The following is a 16,329-nucleotide window of genomic DNA, read 5'->3' on the forward strand; positions in this document are numbered from 1 at the left end:
CCACCATCGTCTGATTGGCTACTTTCGTTTCCGCCATGATTGTTGACTCAAAACATTGCGATCCTATTGGGCGGAGTGGGCAGAGTAGGGCAAAACTGTGACGTATGACTTCAAGATTTTGTTGAAAGGGCAGATCCTCTATTTTATAAGATCCTTGATCAAAGCGACACGCTCTGAATGATTTGATTCTTTCTTGTTTTCAGCAGTTCGTGATACTACAACTGCTTTGAGAGCGGTGCCTTATACTAATCCTTACTCTATGCCAAAGTCATTCGCGTAGTGCATGTTCAAGCTTTATTTTGATAATATCTAATTGTTCACACTAAGTTTATTTAAACCTTGTGTATACTATTAAGTTTGAACGTGGTGAAAATGATCGTACATTGTTGCGATAATATGTGGTGATATTGTGTGTTCAATAATATAAGAACACTAGAATATAGATAATGCAGACGTTAATTGGAATTTCATTCATTTTACAGTCTAGAAGGTCGATAGGAGTAGATGAACTGAAGAAGGAGTTATTAATTGACGACCATATCATTCCAATAGAAGAGTTATATGAAAGATTGGAAACTAATCCAGATACGGTAAGTTGTTTCGTGTTACGTCTTGATCTATGAATTAAAGAAAAGGAGATGTAACAGTTAACTGTTTGGAGTACCATCGCTTCAGACTGATGCGATGGAGGTAGTTCCCTATTTGATAGGTTGTAGAAGCTTACATATATATTTTGGTTCCACCTGTTCTTGGTACAAACGCTGATAGGGCGATGACCAGTATCGAGCCTTAAAAGGGGCGTGCGGAGCAACGGCCCCGGGCGCCGAAGTAAGGGGGTTAAAATACGGGAGAAAAAAGAAAAGAAGGAAAGAAGAAGAGAGAGGAAAAATTGCTTGGAATATTTTAGATCAACAGCAGTATTTTTCAATATAATATTTAATTTGACCAGGGTCAGATTTATACTTTTTACATACCTAGACACTTGCTAAAAGCGCCCCACCCATATATAAAATACAAGAATAAAAGTAATAAACTGTGCTCAAAATCAAGGAAAAGCAGGGTTTATTTTTGAAATTGTTGTACGCTTCGCGCCAACCATGGTGGCGTTTTGCGACTGATCTGTCGATCTCACTCATATGTACGGGGATGCCGTCGTATACTCTCGTCCTGGGCGCTGATTTTCCATGGCACGGCGCTAGCGATGACATCAGAGAGAAGGGGAGATTCCTGTTACCTCATTATTTTTACTTCATTTTTGTTTGGTGACGTCATATCCTATAGTAAAGAGTAGGTATCTTTCTGCGTGTTCATAATGTTGCATGATGGATTGTCCGGTATAGAAATGAATATATAGCTTCCCCCCAACTCTTTCCTTACCATCTTCCCCTTCCCTTTCCTACTTACTCCCTTTCACCTTTCATTTGTCTTTATTGATTAACAATAGAAGCTATTTCATTCACAGTTTTTCTTTACTTCCTCTTTGTGGGAAGCATACTGAAATATATTACAAGCCTTTGCGTAACCCGTGTATGAAGACTGAGGGCTATGGTAATAGGTAAAGGGCGAACAAGCATGTTGCTTCCATGTGACTTTTTATTTTACTTCATATTTTCTCTTAATTTGTATACGATATTTTGTATGTTGAAACAGGATAGGGGAAATATTGTTCTCATGTCACTATTTGCGATATGGTTTTGGTATTCGGGGCAAACATTACCAATATCCGAAAGTATTTTTCAGGGTACATTAGGGTTGCGTACTTTCACCCGGGCTATTCTAGGGGGAAGAGAGACATTTTTTAAGATAAATTTCCCTTTTTTAGTTTGTTATATAGACGTGCGTCGTGTTGTACTTGAAAGTCTGCTTTATTTTTAAAAAATGAGGTACTAACCATGAAATTCGGATGAATATTGATGAAGCAGTAGCTATTTTAATTCAAGGTCTCAAAAATTGCTTGAAAACCCTTGTACTCCAAAGGGTTAAGAGGGCAGACTACTAAAAACGATACAAAGGCTAACCATTTTTCTTTTGCCCGTTTTCCGTAAGTGAAAAGAGATAATGAAATGTAATTTACCATGATAATAGATATTATTATTCTACACGCAAAAATACGAATCAAAAGAATTTTCAGTGTTCTGAATTCTGGACATCCATAGAAATTACAGTGTGGCCAGAAACGGTAATGATGACATCATGTTGTCGTGGTTCCCGGTAACTACTTTTTGAATAATATTTGTAGTTATTTTACTGTTATTACTGTAGTACTGTTATTGCAAAATTATTTATTTTGTGTTGTTTAATACAAAATAAATATAAATATTATTTAAAAAATAGTTAACAAGGAACCACGACAACATGGTAAGTCATTTATCGCTGGGCAAAAGAAAAATGGTTAGCTTTTGTATCATTTTTAGTAGTCTGAACCCTTAATATGTAGACCACTCAATCTCTTTTATGTCGGAATGTCGATAATAAGTAGAACCCGGATTTTTTGAAACGGACATTTTAGCTTCTTACTTTCAAAAAATGTGTAGTTTATCCTTTTAAGGAATTATTGATTCATCTACATCTTAGAAGATAAACTGTCACAAAACTGAAAATTTTAATTTTTCAGGAATTTCTTACCCGTAGAGAGAAACAACATGGAGAATCCAAATTTACAAAAGTATATAACCTTACTCTAAAGACCATTTACCAATTTTTAGTTGGGACAATTTTCAAAATTTATGGGTGAGCCAAATGTAAGCATACATTTCCCAGATTTTTAAACGAGTGTATTATATTACCCATTGTCCTGTTCAAGAGAATTGTTGGAATGATGGAAAATGATTTAGATTTGTAACAAACATTTTGTAGATGGGCACAGTTAGTCTCTGATGAGTTTGTGATTGAAAATGAAATGAGTGTGGAATATGGATTACATACAAAGTTGTATTCATGAATATGTTGTAATAAATGCAAAATGAATAAATAGATATTAAAAGTTATTTAGGATTTCGAACAACATATTGGGGACTAATTTAGAGTGTCACAATAGACATTAAGTTAATTTCGGAACTTGGTTGGAGAAATGTAACCACCTTTTCTGGCTAATTAAACCCTAACATATTTTGGCGCAGTCGGTTCCTCTTTCATTTATGTTATATATACAGCATGGAAAGTGCATAATTATAGTTCATTTTTATAATTATTAGGTTCTTTCTATTTTCAAATAATACTGCACTCAGTCGGATATCTTACTCTTGATAAAAATGAAGAGATGCGCACTTTTATTTTTATTTGCAAAATGATACAGCTGAACAGAGAAACCAATTGGACACAGATAGCGAATCTGATCCCAAATGGCGATCTGGCATAAGATCTTATGTAATAAAACTAAGCTGACACTTGGGGCAGCCCTGCTTTAGGACCGAAGAAAGCTCAAACGAGTGGAAAAAGGATTTTCCTGTTTAAAACAAGACATCTTCATCATCGTCAACACAATTATAAGATGGAAGAAAGAAGCTATTTTCTTAAGTTTAAAAGGTCCTTTTAAAAAAACTGAAAAGTCAGGCTTTAACTGAAAGAATGTCTGGCATTCGATAATTTTGATGTGATTAGCCTAGGCTAATGGTAACTTCTGCTTGCTGATTATTATTCAATATACACCTTGCAGTAACAAGCATTTCGTTCGGAATACTTCCGAAAGGGCACTTTCAGCTGCCCCTTCGTGAGCCGAAAGGGCAGGTTGTCATTGGTAAGGAATAAATTGTTTTCACTCGAATGCTGAAACTTCGCTGGACTTGAAGCACATATAGGAAAAAATAAATAAATAAAAATAAAAAATAAGCAGTTCCATTAAATTTGCTGAAAGAAGGACTCGTTCCTTCACAGCTGAGTTGTTGACTTTTTTCCTCCTTCAGGAAAAAGTACCTGGAAACAGAAAGCATTTCCAGATGCATTAGTGATCCTTACGCCCCGCTCAATCAATCTTAATTCATGTGTACATCACCCAAATTCACTAGTTTGTGAAATTCTAAAGCTTGATACCAATGATTTCACGTAGGAGAGATTTGTTTCGGTTGTATAATAATGTATGTGAGTGATAGTGGCTACTATAATTATGGCAATAAATGTAGATATTGAAATAGGCCAATCATGCAACTACAGTTGCATTTTTCAACGTATTAGCTGGCAACACTAATTGCAATCGAGTAGAAAGGGGAAACTGTCTGCTGGCCAGGTTTACAATAGATCTTCTCAACTGTAATAACGTGAGTAAGATGTAATAATTTGAGTTTGGTGATAAATTAGTTTTGAAAGCGAAATTGTGCTTCGGCCGTAGGAAATAAGTAACCTGATAATTGGCTTGAAAACATGAAAATTCTGTCCAGCTATTGAGACAAAGAAAGATTTTTCAGTTGAATGGTTATTGTGTAAATATGTAAACGCGTGGAATTTTATTACAAAATAAATTTAAAATTTTGTTTGTTGAGTAAGTATTTGTAGCCGCTAAGGATTATAGGCAGCCATTATAGACAAACATATCGTAAAGTATAAGTGAGTAAATTAAATTATATTATTGCCTGCTGTGTTCAACCTTATTCGGTATGTTAATTTGAAATTATTTCTGTTATACGCACATATATATATTAGTTTTCTTCTTTATAAAAGACAGTTTTTTTTTTTTTTTGCCAGAAAAGACATAATTTTTCATGTTGTGAGTTCAATTACTCAGAATCAATGAAGACTAGAGGTTTCATCTGCAATTTTCTTTCTTCAAATAATTCTTACAAAAGAAGCAAATTTGTCAAAGAATAAGGTTTACTGCGAAATTTAACTACCGCTAATTTTAGAGGTTTTTCTGTAATATCTTCAAAACAAATAAAAATATTCGAAAAACAGAAACGTAGTTAGCTAGACAACACGATTTTGCATGTGACACCGTTATCACAGCTCATCTATCTGCTTTCAATTTGCAACTTTAGATAGATTTAGCATTTTTTGCGGGTTCTGTAAATAGCGGCATACCAAAAGCAGATAGGTGAATTGTGGTAAAGGTATTACATTCAAAATCGTATTGTCTAGTTCACTACGTTTCTGTTTTTCGAATATTTTTTATTTGTGTTGAAGATATTATAGAAAAACTCTAAAATTAGCGGTAGTTAAATTTCGCAATACTGAAGACCTTTAAGTGAAGACTTGTATTGTAGGACACTCTACTTTTTCGTCCCTGATGTTGTTACATATATATTTTTTGTTCAAATAAAGGCATTTGTTACCAATTGATAATTGGATTTGTTTGCTGTAAAAATAATACAGTTGAATTTAATGGGCCTTATGCAGAGTCGTTTTGACGTATGATTACCATCATACTTAAAGCCTAACTACTGCAGAGAACATATGTTAGTCTAACGCTTTAGTACTGCACTAATCAGACGTCAGAACGACTCTGCATAAGGCCCGATATATTTAATCATTAACACTACAGTATCTATTAAAATCTTACTGCACTGTGGCACGTTGCTCATGGTGCCATCGTTAATTAACAGTGCTGCTTGATCTAAGTTGTACTTTTGGTTTGGAATAATTGTTTTATTTCAGGGGCAAATACTTGTTCAATCCGAGACACACTTTTATTAACCAGAGTATTTACATCGTATAAAATAAATAATGAAATATTGATTTGCGAAATGTCAACAAAATCATTAGAGCCGCTTTCAAGAAAATAACATTTATTTATTTTCACCCTCCAGTAAACTATTCTTATTTTTAGGGGTAGATAGGAAATTTAAAAATCTTAAGTTTAAAATATGATGCGGAAACAACATCGGAATAAATGAATGGACGGGCATTTTAAAAAATCAGTAGTTTGTCTTGTAATGAAAAGTTGCTGATTATCTATCATTATCTACTGATTGTTCAACACAGGAGATAGTTATAAACTATCTAAATTAGTTTATAATTCTCAGGATTACTTATTGAGTACAAGTTCAACTAACTCTCGGTTACGGCGAAATAGCAACTAACCGAAGAGTAAAAATTTCAACACGTCCAATCCTTGTCGCTTTCAAAACTCACTACTAACTGATACCTCCTGTTTTCTTTTGTTGTCAACCTTGTGCGTCCCTCAATTGTATAGCCTCGAATTGCAGTTATTGGTTTTTCACCGTAGTTTTCCTTTTTCTTTCCTTTTCTATTAGCTAATGGTTTTTCTGGAGTAAGGTACTTCTATTCCCTATCACTGGCGCAAATCCCGTGGGGATGATGGGGCATGTCCTCTCCACTCTTGAAACTGGGGGAACAGTCCCCCCAATAATTCGATCTGAAATATCTTTTTTGGAGGGAGAAATGTGATGATTTGTGTCCGATTGCCACAAAGGAAAGTGAGATGAAATTGATGTCCCCTCATAATAAGCTTCAAATCCGCCCGCCTCCCAATGTTGAAGACAACTCTGTTCCCCTGATCCTCCACAGCATTGTTTATAAACTTCATGAATATTTTGAATACCGCTTATATATACTGTATATATATATATATATATAGGAAAGGTCTTAGTCGTCCCGCCCTCTCCCAATGTTGAAGACAGATTTACGCCGCTGTTCCCTATTACTTTCACTTTGGTAATTAATATTACAATTATTATTGATTGTCATCTCCTTTTGGTTTTCGAACAATAAACCACAAACTTTTATGTTTCTCTTGGTACCATAAACATTGTAGTCCCTTTCTAATTTTACATCTAAATGATAACATTAAAATTTACTATCCGCTTATTTTCTTTGCAAATTGATATCGTTTTCTCCGGATCGTTCTAGTCACAGCTACCCTCTAGTGAAGAAAAAATGAAACAGAACCGAACACAATGACCTATGGTTCTTGTTTTTAAACTTCTGATAGATTCTGACAATATCACAAATTACAACTTAATAAATATGATTAAGCTTACAGATAGTTTACATATAAATGGATACATATATTTTATAACAGAATATATCATTGTGATGTGGAGTTATCATCCTCCAGAAACTCATAAATAGTTAACTCTCTGTAGTACAGCTTTCCAGTATGTCTGCTCTGAACGGTCTAAGTTTCACTCCCTCAAATACCAGACGTATATTTCAGTTTCCTCTTCCTTTTTACGCTGTTGAAAAACAGTTTTAACATTAGTAGCAAGGGAGTGTAATGAAAATAATCCAAGCATGATATTCGCGTTACTTTAACCTTTTCAGGACGGGCAGGGATTTGAAGAAAATCGTAGACCTTTACTTTGGCGGCCCTAGCACCCCTCCTAATTCTTCCATGGGTATGAATTATACCTTGTTGGAAAGCTTATGAAACAAAGATTCTAGTAAGATAATCTTTGACGCTGCCGTACCCAACCCGTAGAAGAAAAAGAAGAAAGAAAGAGAAGAAGTGAAAAAATATTTTTTCGAAATTTGTGAGAGTATGGCAACACTGTTTCTAGTCGTACGCTAGAAAAAATATTCTGACCTGTAGACCAGACATTGATAATAATTATACCAAAAAATGAAGGGCAAAGGTACAATAGCTAGGTAAAAAAAATCGGAAGATAGAATCTAGGTGAATCATCCTGTTCCTATTTTCCCGAGAAACTACCCTTACGTTGGCAGGCTTGGCGACGCCCCTAAATGTCACACATAAACAAACCATACCTCGTTGGAAACCTTATAGAACAGACATTTCAGCAAAGTAACTTTCGTGCCTCTCGGACCAAATTAGTAAAAGAAGAAGAAGACGAAAATCTTTTTTTTTTTTTCAAAAATACAATTCTTCAGATTTTGTCAGACTGTGGCAACGCTGATATATACCGTACGCAAGCAAAAAATATCTCAGATTTACGCCAGACACTGGAAACAATGATATCAAAAAATGAAGGGTTTAGATTCAATAGGAATGGAGGGAAAAATTCTGAACACCGAGCCTACGTGAATCATCCTGTATTTTTTCAATAGATTGTGGTATACGCTAACATTGGCAAGTTTGGTGATGCCCCTAATTGTCACAAGCATATCAGCTATACCTCGTTGGAAACCTTATGAGACACCCATTTCAACAGGATAACTTTCGTGTCTCTCGGACCAAACTAGTAAAAGAAGAAGAAGACGAAAGTCAAAATTTTTGCGAAAAAATCTTTTTTCCAAATTTGTCCGACTATGGCAACACTGGTATCTGTCGTACGCAAGGAAAAAAATTCTTACATTGACGCCAGAAATTGGGAACAATGATATTAAAAAATGAAGGGTTTAGGTACAATAGGAATGGAGGAAAAAATTCGGAACCCCGAACCTACGTGAATCATCCTGTATTTTGTTCGAGAGATTGTGGTATACGCTAATATCGGCAGGCTTGGCCACGCTCCTAATTGTCACAAACATATCAGCTATACCTCGTTGGAATCCGTATAACACACACATTCCAACAAGGCAAGTTTCGTGTCTCTTGGGCTAAATTAGTAAAAGAAGAAGAAGACGAAAATCAAAATTTTGGTTGGAAAATCCATTTTTAAAAAAATTGTCGTACTATGGCAACGCTGTTATTTCTCGTACGCAAGAAAAAAAATCTCACATTTACGCCAGACATTGGGGACAATGATATAAAAAAATGAATGGTGTAGGTGCAATAGAAATGGAGGAAAAATTCGGAGCACCGAATCTGCGTGGATCATCCTGTATTTTTTTCCGATAGATTGTGCTATACGCTAATATCGGCAGGCTTGGCCACGCGCCTAATTGTCACAAACATATCAGCTGTACCTCGTTGGAAAGCTTATGGAACAAACATTCCAACAAGATAACTTTCGTGTCTGTCGGGCCAAACTAGTAAAGGAAAAAGAAGACAAAAATGAAAATTTTGGGTGGAAAATCAAGTTTTTCGAAATTTGTCTGATTATGGCAACACTGTTGTTTGTCGTATGCAAGAAAAATAATTCTCACATTTACTCCCGTTATTGTGAACAATTGTGCAAAAAATAAACCGTGTAAGTGCAGTAGGAATGCACTCTTACTAACGGCAGAGAATAAACTCGCATTGGTTCACCTAATATTGTTCGTCGCAAGATCATTGCTTTTCTTTCCTTTTGCTTCGTCAGGAAGATTTTTTTCTAAAACTAAATAACTTGTCAAAGGAGGGAGTTGAAAGAAATGCATATTTACGATCTTTAGATTCAACTGATAGCTACAGCTGACTCTGACCAGGCTAAAAATAGAACGGTGCGTTCTGAGGTGATAACTGTTTTCCTTTCGCTCTCTCTCTCTCTCTTTCTCTCTCTCTCTCTCTCTCTCTCTCTCTCTCTCTGTGTGTGTGTGTGTGTGTATGTCTGTTCAATAAGTTATCTTGTTGGAATGTCTGTTCTATAAACTTTCCAACGAGGTATAGCTGATATGTTTTTGACAATTAGGAGCGTGGCCAAGTCTGCCAATGTTAGCTTATACCACAATCTCTCGAAAACATACAGGATGATTCACGTAGGGTCGGCGTTCCGAATTTTTTTCTTCAGTCCTATTCCACCTAAACCCTTCATTTTTCTACATCGTTGTTTCCAATGTCTGGCGCAAATGTGAGAATTATTTTCATTGCGTACGACAAACAACAGTGTTGCCATAATCCGACAAATTTCGAAAAATTTTAATTTCCCCCCAAAATTTTGATTTTCGTCTTCTTCTTCTTTTACTGGTTTGGCCCGAGACACACAAAAGTTACCTTGTTGGAATGTTTGTTCCATAAGCTTTCCAACGAGGTATAGCTGATATGCTTGTGACAATTAGGAGCGTGGCCAAGCCTGACGATATTAGCGTATACCACAATCTATCGAAAAAATACAGGATGATTCACGTATGTTTGAGGTTCCGAATTTTTTTCTTCACTCCTATTGCACCTACACCATTCATTTTTTTATATCATTGTTCCCAATGTCTGGCGTAAATGTGAGATTTTTTCCCTTGCGTACGACAAATAACAGCGTTGCCAAAGTCCGACAAATTTCGAAAAATTTGATTTTCCACCCAAAATTTTGACTTTCGTCTTCTTCTTCTTTTACTGGTTTGGCCCGAGACACACAAAAGTTACATTGTTGGAATGGCTAATCTATAAGGTTTTCAACGATGTATGGTTTGTGTGTCTGTGATAATTAGGAATGTCGCTAGAGCTGTCAACGTTAGAGTACATTACAGTGGATATTGAATAATGTACAGGATGTGTCACGTAGGTGTGGGGTTCTGAATTTCTTTTTCCATTTGTATTGAACCGATGGGTTTGACTTTTGTGTATCATTGTCCCAAATATATGTCGTAAATGTGAGATTTTTTTTTCTTGCGTACGATGAATAACAATGTTGCTAGAGTTCCTCAAATTTGAAATATATTTTTTTGTCTTTATAAGAAAATATACAATAAGAAAAAGGGTACATTCAATACCCCTCCTATTCACCCCTCTCAAGCTCAAAAGTCATGGACTGGGTATGGCTAGTTAGTATGTTCATTTGTCTCTATGGATGCCATTTTTTATCCTTGTAGCTCCATCAGGGGGGTACCTCCCCCCAAATTCTGAAGGGAGAGAGGGAACACTATAAACACCCAACTTTGCCCCCCTCCCCCTTCACGGAGAGACCCATTACATGAATGATATACACAGGATTAGAAAGTTCCATCCTTTCTGAAGAGATACATACCAAAATCATATCTCTAGGTTAATTAGGAGCTGAGCTAGAGAGGTTTGAATTGCTGGCTCAACGGTTGAGCCGTTCGTCCTGAAAAGGTTAAAAAAACATGAGTACATACATTTATCATAATTATTTCTATCAATTATTCTCTGTTTCATCTGGTACTTCTGAAAGAAAATCAACGTTTTTAGAGAGATTCGATGCGCCAGGAGGAAACTTAGTTTTAGATGTTTGAAAGTCCTGGTCAAAAGAAACAATTTCACACACATAATTTCACTGTATCTTAGTATAATGATGTGACGTTCATTTAATAGGTTAACTTCAGCCTTACTCTTTTCAGATAGTAATCCTCTGAACATTTTACTTCTTCTATGCTGTTGAATATATACTGTACATTAAATAATAATAATAATAATTTTTGTTTCCACTAACAGCATAAAGTTGACAATTTCATACTCTGAATAGGTCACTGATCTCCGAGCTTCGTAGTTTTTGCCAAATGTTATATTCTTAGTAGGATATTTCTTTCATTTCAAGAACATTTTTCTCATGTTCAATATAGTATACATTAATTAATAAATACTATGATTTCAATCCTTGTAATAATTGTTATAAACATAAAAAATAATAAAATACTAACTATGCGATTATTACTCTACTTAAATACTATAAAAATAATCTACATAACATTTTACATATTGGTATGTAGAGTAAAAATTAAAAAAATGAGAATTTACATCCTGATGTAAAACAATATGAACACGAAATACTACAATGTCACATTATCCATAACTATGAAATTCTCTTCTTTTCACAGGGTTTGGATTCCGAAACGGTAAAGCAACGTCTATTGCGAGATGGACCAAATGCTCTCACGCCTCCTCGAAAGGTTCCTGAATTTATAAAATTTTGCAAACAATTATTCGGAGGTTTCGCCGCGTTGTTGTGGATTGGAGCAATTTTGTGCTTCGTTGCATATGGAATCGATAGCATTCAAGCCCAAAAAACAGGAGCTCGAGTTGCTCTGGACAATGTATGTATAGAAATCGTTTATTTACTTAGTACATTATTAAAAATCAAACATCATTTGATAGAGTTTTAAGCACAGTAGTTGAGCAGATTTAAAGAAACAAAGCCAGACGTCAGGGGTCTCCCGAACGACGTTTCTGCTCTCTTTTCTTCAAGTATATTTCTCGGTCAGTGACAGACTCAATAACCATACGATAATTTGTCGTGATATAGATAATTAAAGTCAATGCTATATACAATAATGCCTTTGCGATAATAGGTGAATGTACGATAATTTTAAAATGCGCACTTTTTTTTTCAGTTTTTGAATGTGGAAATAAATTGTAGATGTAGGGGAAAAGTACCGTATTTCGTTCCCGCGCCTAATTTCATCAACCGGTTTATCTACGTTGATAAGTACTGCAACCTGGTGGCACCTGACTGAAACTTCCGTAAAGCAGGAAATTGTGAGCTGAACGTATCGGCGCGTGAAGTCTTTTGTTTCGTAGTGATTATTCTGTTGTTTAATAATTATCAGAAGCAAGAACGTTTTGTTTTCCTGGTTGTGACAACACTCTTAGCATCAAAGGTAAGTAAACGCACCACAATTTTCTGTCTATTGGTAGTTTATAATGTCTACTTTAAGATTTGAAAGTTGTAATTATTTCAAGCACGAGTACTACGCGCACTGGTCGTCATACTGGACAATGGGTGAGTTCCTAATTTCGTCTTCTCAGGTATACCCAATTTTCATCCCCGGGATGAAATTTGGTACAAGTGTTCCTCTCTCGTAGGTTTAGATGTGAAAATAATGGAATCTGATGATTCGTTCCCCATCTAATTTCAGATATCCATGTCACCGGATCTCCTCACATGAAGAACGTCAGAAGACATGAGAAAAAAATATTTCTAGCTGTGTATCTACTTATATAAATAAACCTTTAGAAAATAGAAGAGAAGATTTCTTTTGGAAAGTTCTGCAGAAAGTAGCCGTAAATTATCTAGGCCTACTAAACCAAGCACCTCTACCTTTTACCTTGAGTCTCACCAGGGATCATCTAGAACTAGAAAACGAGCAAATACTATTTTGTAAAGAACAAGAAGCCGAAAAGATGACTAAATCTTCCGTCATCAAGTGAAGAAGAAGAAGAAGACGAAGCTATTTCATATGTATTGACTGACAATGAAGACAGCGAGAACGAGGATGTTGACTGTAACATTTGTGTGAAGTCCTCTGCAGACAAGAAAGTAAAAATAAAAAATAAAAAATAAAAAAATGGATAAGGTGTACAAGGTGTTTTCAATGGTGTCACGGATTGTGTTCTTCTTCCCCTCCTAGTAAATCATTTATGTGTAATGTATACCTAGTTTAAAATCTTAAAAAGAAACCTCAATGCAGTTCAGTGAAGTATAATATTTCCTTCTTGTTTTTGTAAGTGACGTTGCAAGCAGTAGGGTATTACGAAGAGGACATTATATTTGAAGAAACTAATAGGCTTAATTGGCATTTTTATAGACGTAATATTTCATTTTCCGAGTATCTCTTATGAATTAACGGTTTTTTGTAAGCGATGTTTCATGCGGCAAGGTATTACAAAGTGGATATTATTTTGAAACTCATAGGCCTAATTTTCATTTTTATACGCATTATATTTCATTTTCCTGGAATTTCCTATGTATTGGCGTTTTTCATTTTTGTAGTATCTTTATAAATAAAGCCATTTGTAAACTTAAAAGTGAAACTCACACATTCTTTTCTCTCAAAATGCTGGGGTACCAAATTAGGAACATTTTTTTTAAATAAAAAAATCGTACTTTTTAAATATTTTTCAGCAGTTCTTTTATATAATAGATTATCTTTTCAAAATCCAATAGTACATGTCTTAGGTAAGTGTCCAAACTACAATTGCACGTTATTTCTATGTGTCTCAACCTATTATTGTTGTAACAGGATTAAAAAACAAACAAATAGGGGACGAAATTTAGGTACTTTTCCCTACATTAAATAATTATTAAAAAACGCACACCGAGGTTTTATGTCATTCTCACTAAAATAAATCACTAACGATTTGAGAATGGAAAATGGCAACCCTACAGCTACTCTTTAAATTCAATTACGTTAACGAGAGGGGGGAAGTACTGTTGTTGTTCAGAGTAATGATAATAGAATTTTAAAAAATGGTGAGGGCATAGACGCCGATTTGGAGTTCGAAACTGAAGACTACTAGATAAGTTTATTATATATTATTACTATTACTAGTATTGTTCTTCTTTCTACAATTATGACGTGCATAACGAATAAACGATAATTTTTTTGTATACGATAATTTTAAAGACAAAAATAGAGAATTTTGTTCTCTGAGGTTGGCAACTCTGGTCAGTGACGTCATGTGAAGGTATCGTTCAAGAGAGAAAAATGGAATGCAGCTGAGCTTAAATACGCTAGTTAGTATAGTTATTTAGTAGTGTTTAAATCAATGGTAAAAGTCATTTTAATTGTGCTGTAACACTGTAATAATAAAGCAAGCCAGACAAAATACGTAATATACCATCAATTAAAAAGTGAACTTCGACGAATGTGGGTTTCTCGCTGTGTGAGTACGTTCTGCATACTTTCCGCCTGATGATTATCGGAAGAGTTTACAAAAATAAACATCTAAATTTGCCGGGAAAATGTTTTTTGTGATCTGATGCTTTTCCCTCATTATCGACAGCAAACTGGCATGGGGAAAAATAAACTAAGCACTAGTCAAGTCGAAGAACACGTGTCGAGTAACAGTGATTCATTGTGCTGTTTATTAGATGTTACGCATTCTCATCTGAGACCCGAATCTTCGACTTGCTCTACAGTAAGGGACACTTCTGGATGGTACAGTAAGGGACACTTCTGAATGGTACAGCCATATGGAGATTTACGGCAAAAGTGCTCCACCAGCTGAGTCCGAAGCATTTGCCGGGAAGTATTGCAACCGAATTAGCTTTAAAGGAAGATGGGTGTCATAAACACCAGACACTGAAAATACCCGTACACTTTTGTACACTTGGGCGAAATTCCCACTACCGTCAACAACATCATTTCTCCAAAATGACATGAATCTCAGACGTGTACTTCTTATGGCAAACTTATTACTTGATATTTGTCCTATTCATGAAGATAAAACGCAACAAAAAATGAAAGTCAATCCTGTTGCTGTTGGAATAAACACTCTTTCAGTCGTTTGATCTGAAATAACTTTGCAGAGTCTGAATTAATATTCTGTCACTTCAGGAGGGTAGGAAGTGCGAATACCCCCTTCCTTCAGTGTGAAAACACATACATTTAATCAAATGCTTAGTGAGAGTGAGCCCATTGGTATAGCACTTTTATGATTTCAAGTTTTGTTCCCAAGTCATCTTATGTCATAGCTGATGACAATGGAGAACGAGAGATGCAAATATGATGAAAGAGAGATATAGTCACATGCGCAAATTTAGAATTTGAGAGAAAATGATCGGATAGCATCCATATTTTGTAGAAAATTTTGATTTTCTAAGTAGACATTTTCTTTCCCTGACACTAACTTAATTACTATTGTTCCAGCCTGGGAAGAATATTTTCCACCCCTCCATAAACTTTCCTAACAATTTTCATACATTTATATATAGCAGCACAAAACATTTATCCATGTCTGTTCTGCACAATTATACTTACACGAAACAATTACTTCAAATTCTATTAATTCCAGTACCAAGTAAAAAGAAATACTGGGTATGAAATTCTATATCTCACCAATAGCCTTGCAGAAAATATCCAAATTCAATTTTTCTATTTGGAACAGGGGGAAACATACAAGCAGGTTGCGCCCATGAGATTTGTTTTTCGGAGGGGGGGACAGAAATTTACATTGAAAATGGCAAAATCGCACGTTCAATTATACCATAATTTTACTTTTAAGAACGCCAAATGCGAAGGAGAACGAATGTATTATCTTTGGCTTGAAAGAATAAAATTACGGCTGAAGGTGGAAGTGAACAGAGACTGATGATATTTATGAACAATGCATACTACCAAGCAATGGCGTAGAAAGATGGTCTTTAACCTCCGGCATTTGTAAAAGTTGTTAAAATAAGGCAAAAGATTGGGTTTTATTCAGTTTTTCCGGGAGTGGACCACCGGATTCCCCCAAAATGAACGTAGAGCCAATGAGACCCCGAAATCAAATCCTGGTTACGCCCCTGCGACCAAGTGATGTACTCTCCTATGTGTGTAACATACAAATCAATGTGGAATTCATTAGAGGATGGGAGACATCTAGCTAACAATTTAGACACCCTTTTTCTGGTCGGGAGGAGAAGAATGATAAATGTGGGAGAAATTTCGACCAAGCACTTTGAGGGATAGTCACCTATCGCCCAAGAAGAGGGGCTGCAATTTTTAAGTTCCCAAGAGCTAGCCAAGAGACTAAATTCTTTCCCCTCTAGAAAAAGTAGAAAAAATATTGGTTACTACTGCGTTAGTTAAGTTTTATTTGGAAGAACCGTCTGCTAAAAACTACTGTAAAATAATCAGCCATAAAGCATAGCTTATAATAAAAACTGTCCGAAATATATGATATTTGTGAAACATAAGAGAGGGAGAGAGAGAGAGAGAGAGAGAGAGAGAGAGAGAGAGAGAGAGAGC

At 35.4% G+C, this 16,329-nt stretch overlaps 1 protein-coding gene across 1 annotated transcript in view; it reads left to right on the forward strand.

The window, feature by feature from the left end:
- LOC145664181 (sodium/potassium-transporting ATPase subunit alpha-B-like) overlaps window positions 1-16,329 on the forward strand; it is a 465,697-nt gene that overhangs the window by 204,728 nt on the left and 244,640 nt on the right. The window contains exons 3-4 of the mRNA XM_081730619.1: window positions 483-590; window positions 11,479-11,694. Coding sequence (XP_081586745.1) covers window positions 483-590; window positions 11,479-11,694 — 324 coding nt within the window. The remainder of the gene's footprint in view (window positions 1-482; window positions 591-11,478; window positions 11,695-16,329) is intronic.

The sequence above is a fragment of the Thermobia domestica genome, chromosome 11, assembly GCF_964235325.1.
Source record: "Thermobia domestica chromosome 11, izTheDome1.hap1.1, whole genome shotgun sequence".
NCBI lineage: Eukaryota > Metazoa > Arthropoda > Insecta > Zygentoma > Lepismatidae > Thermobia > Thermobia domestica.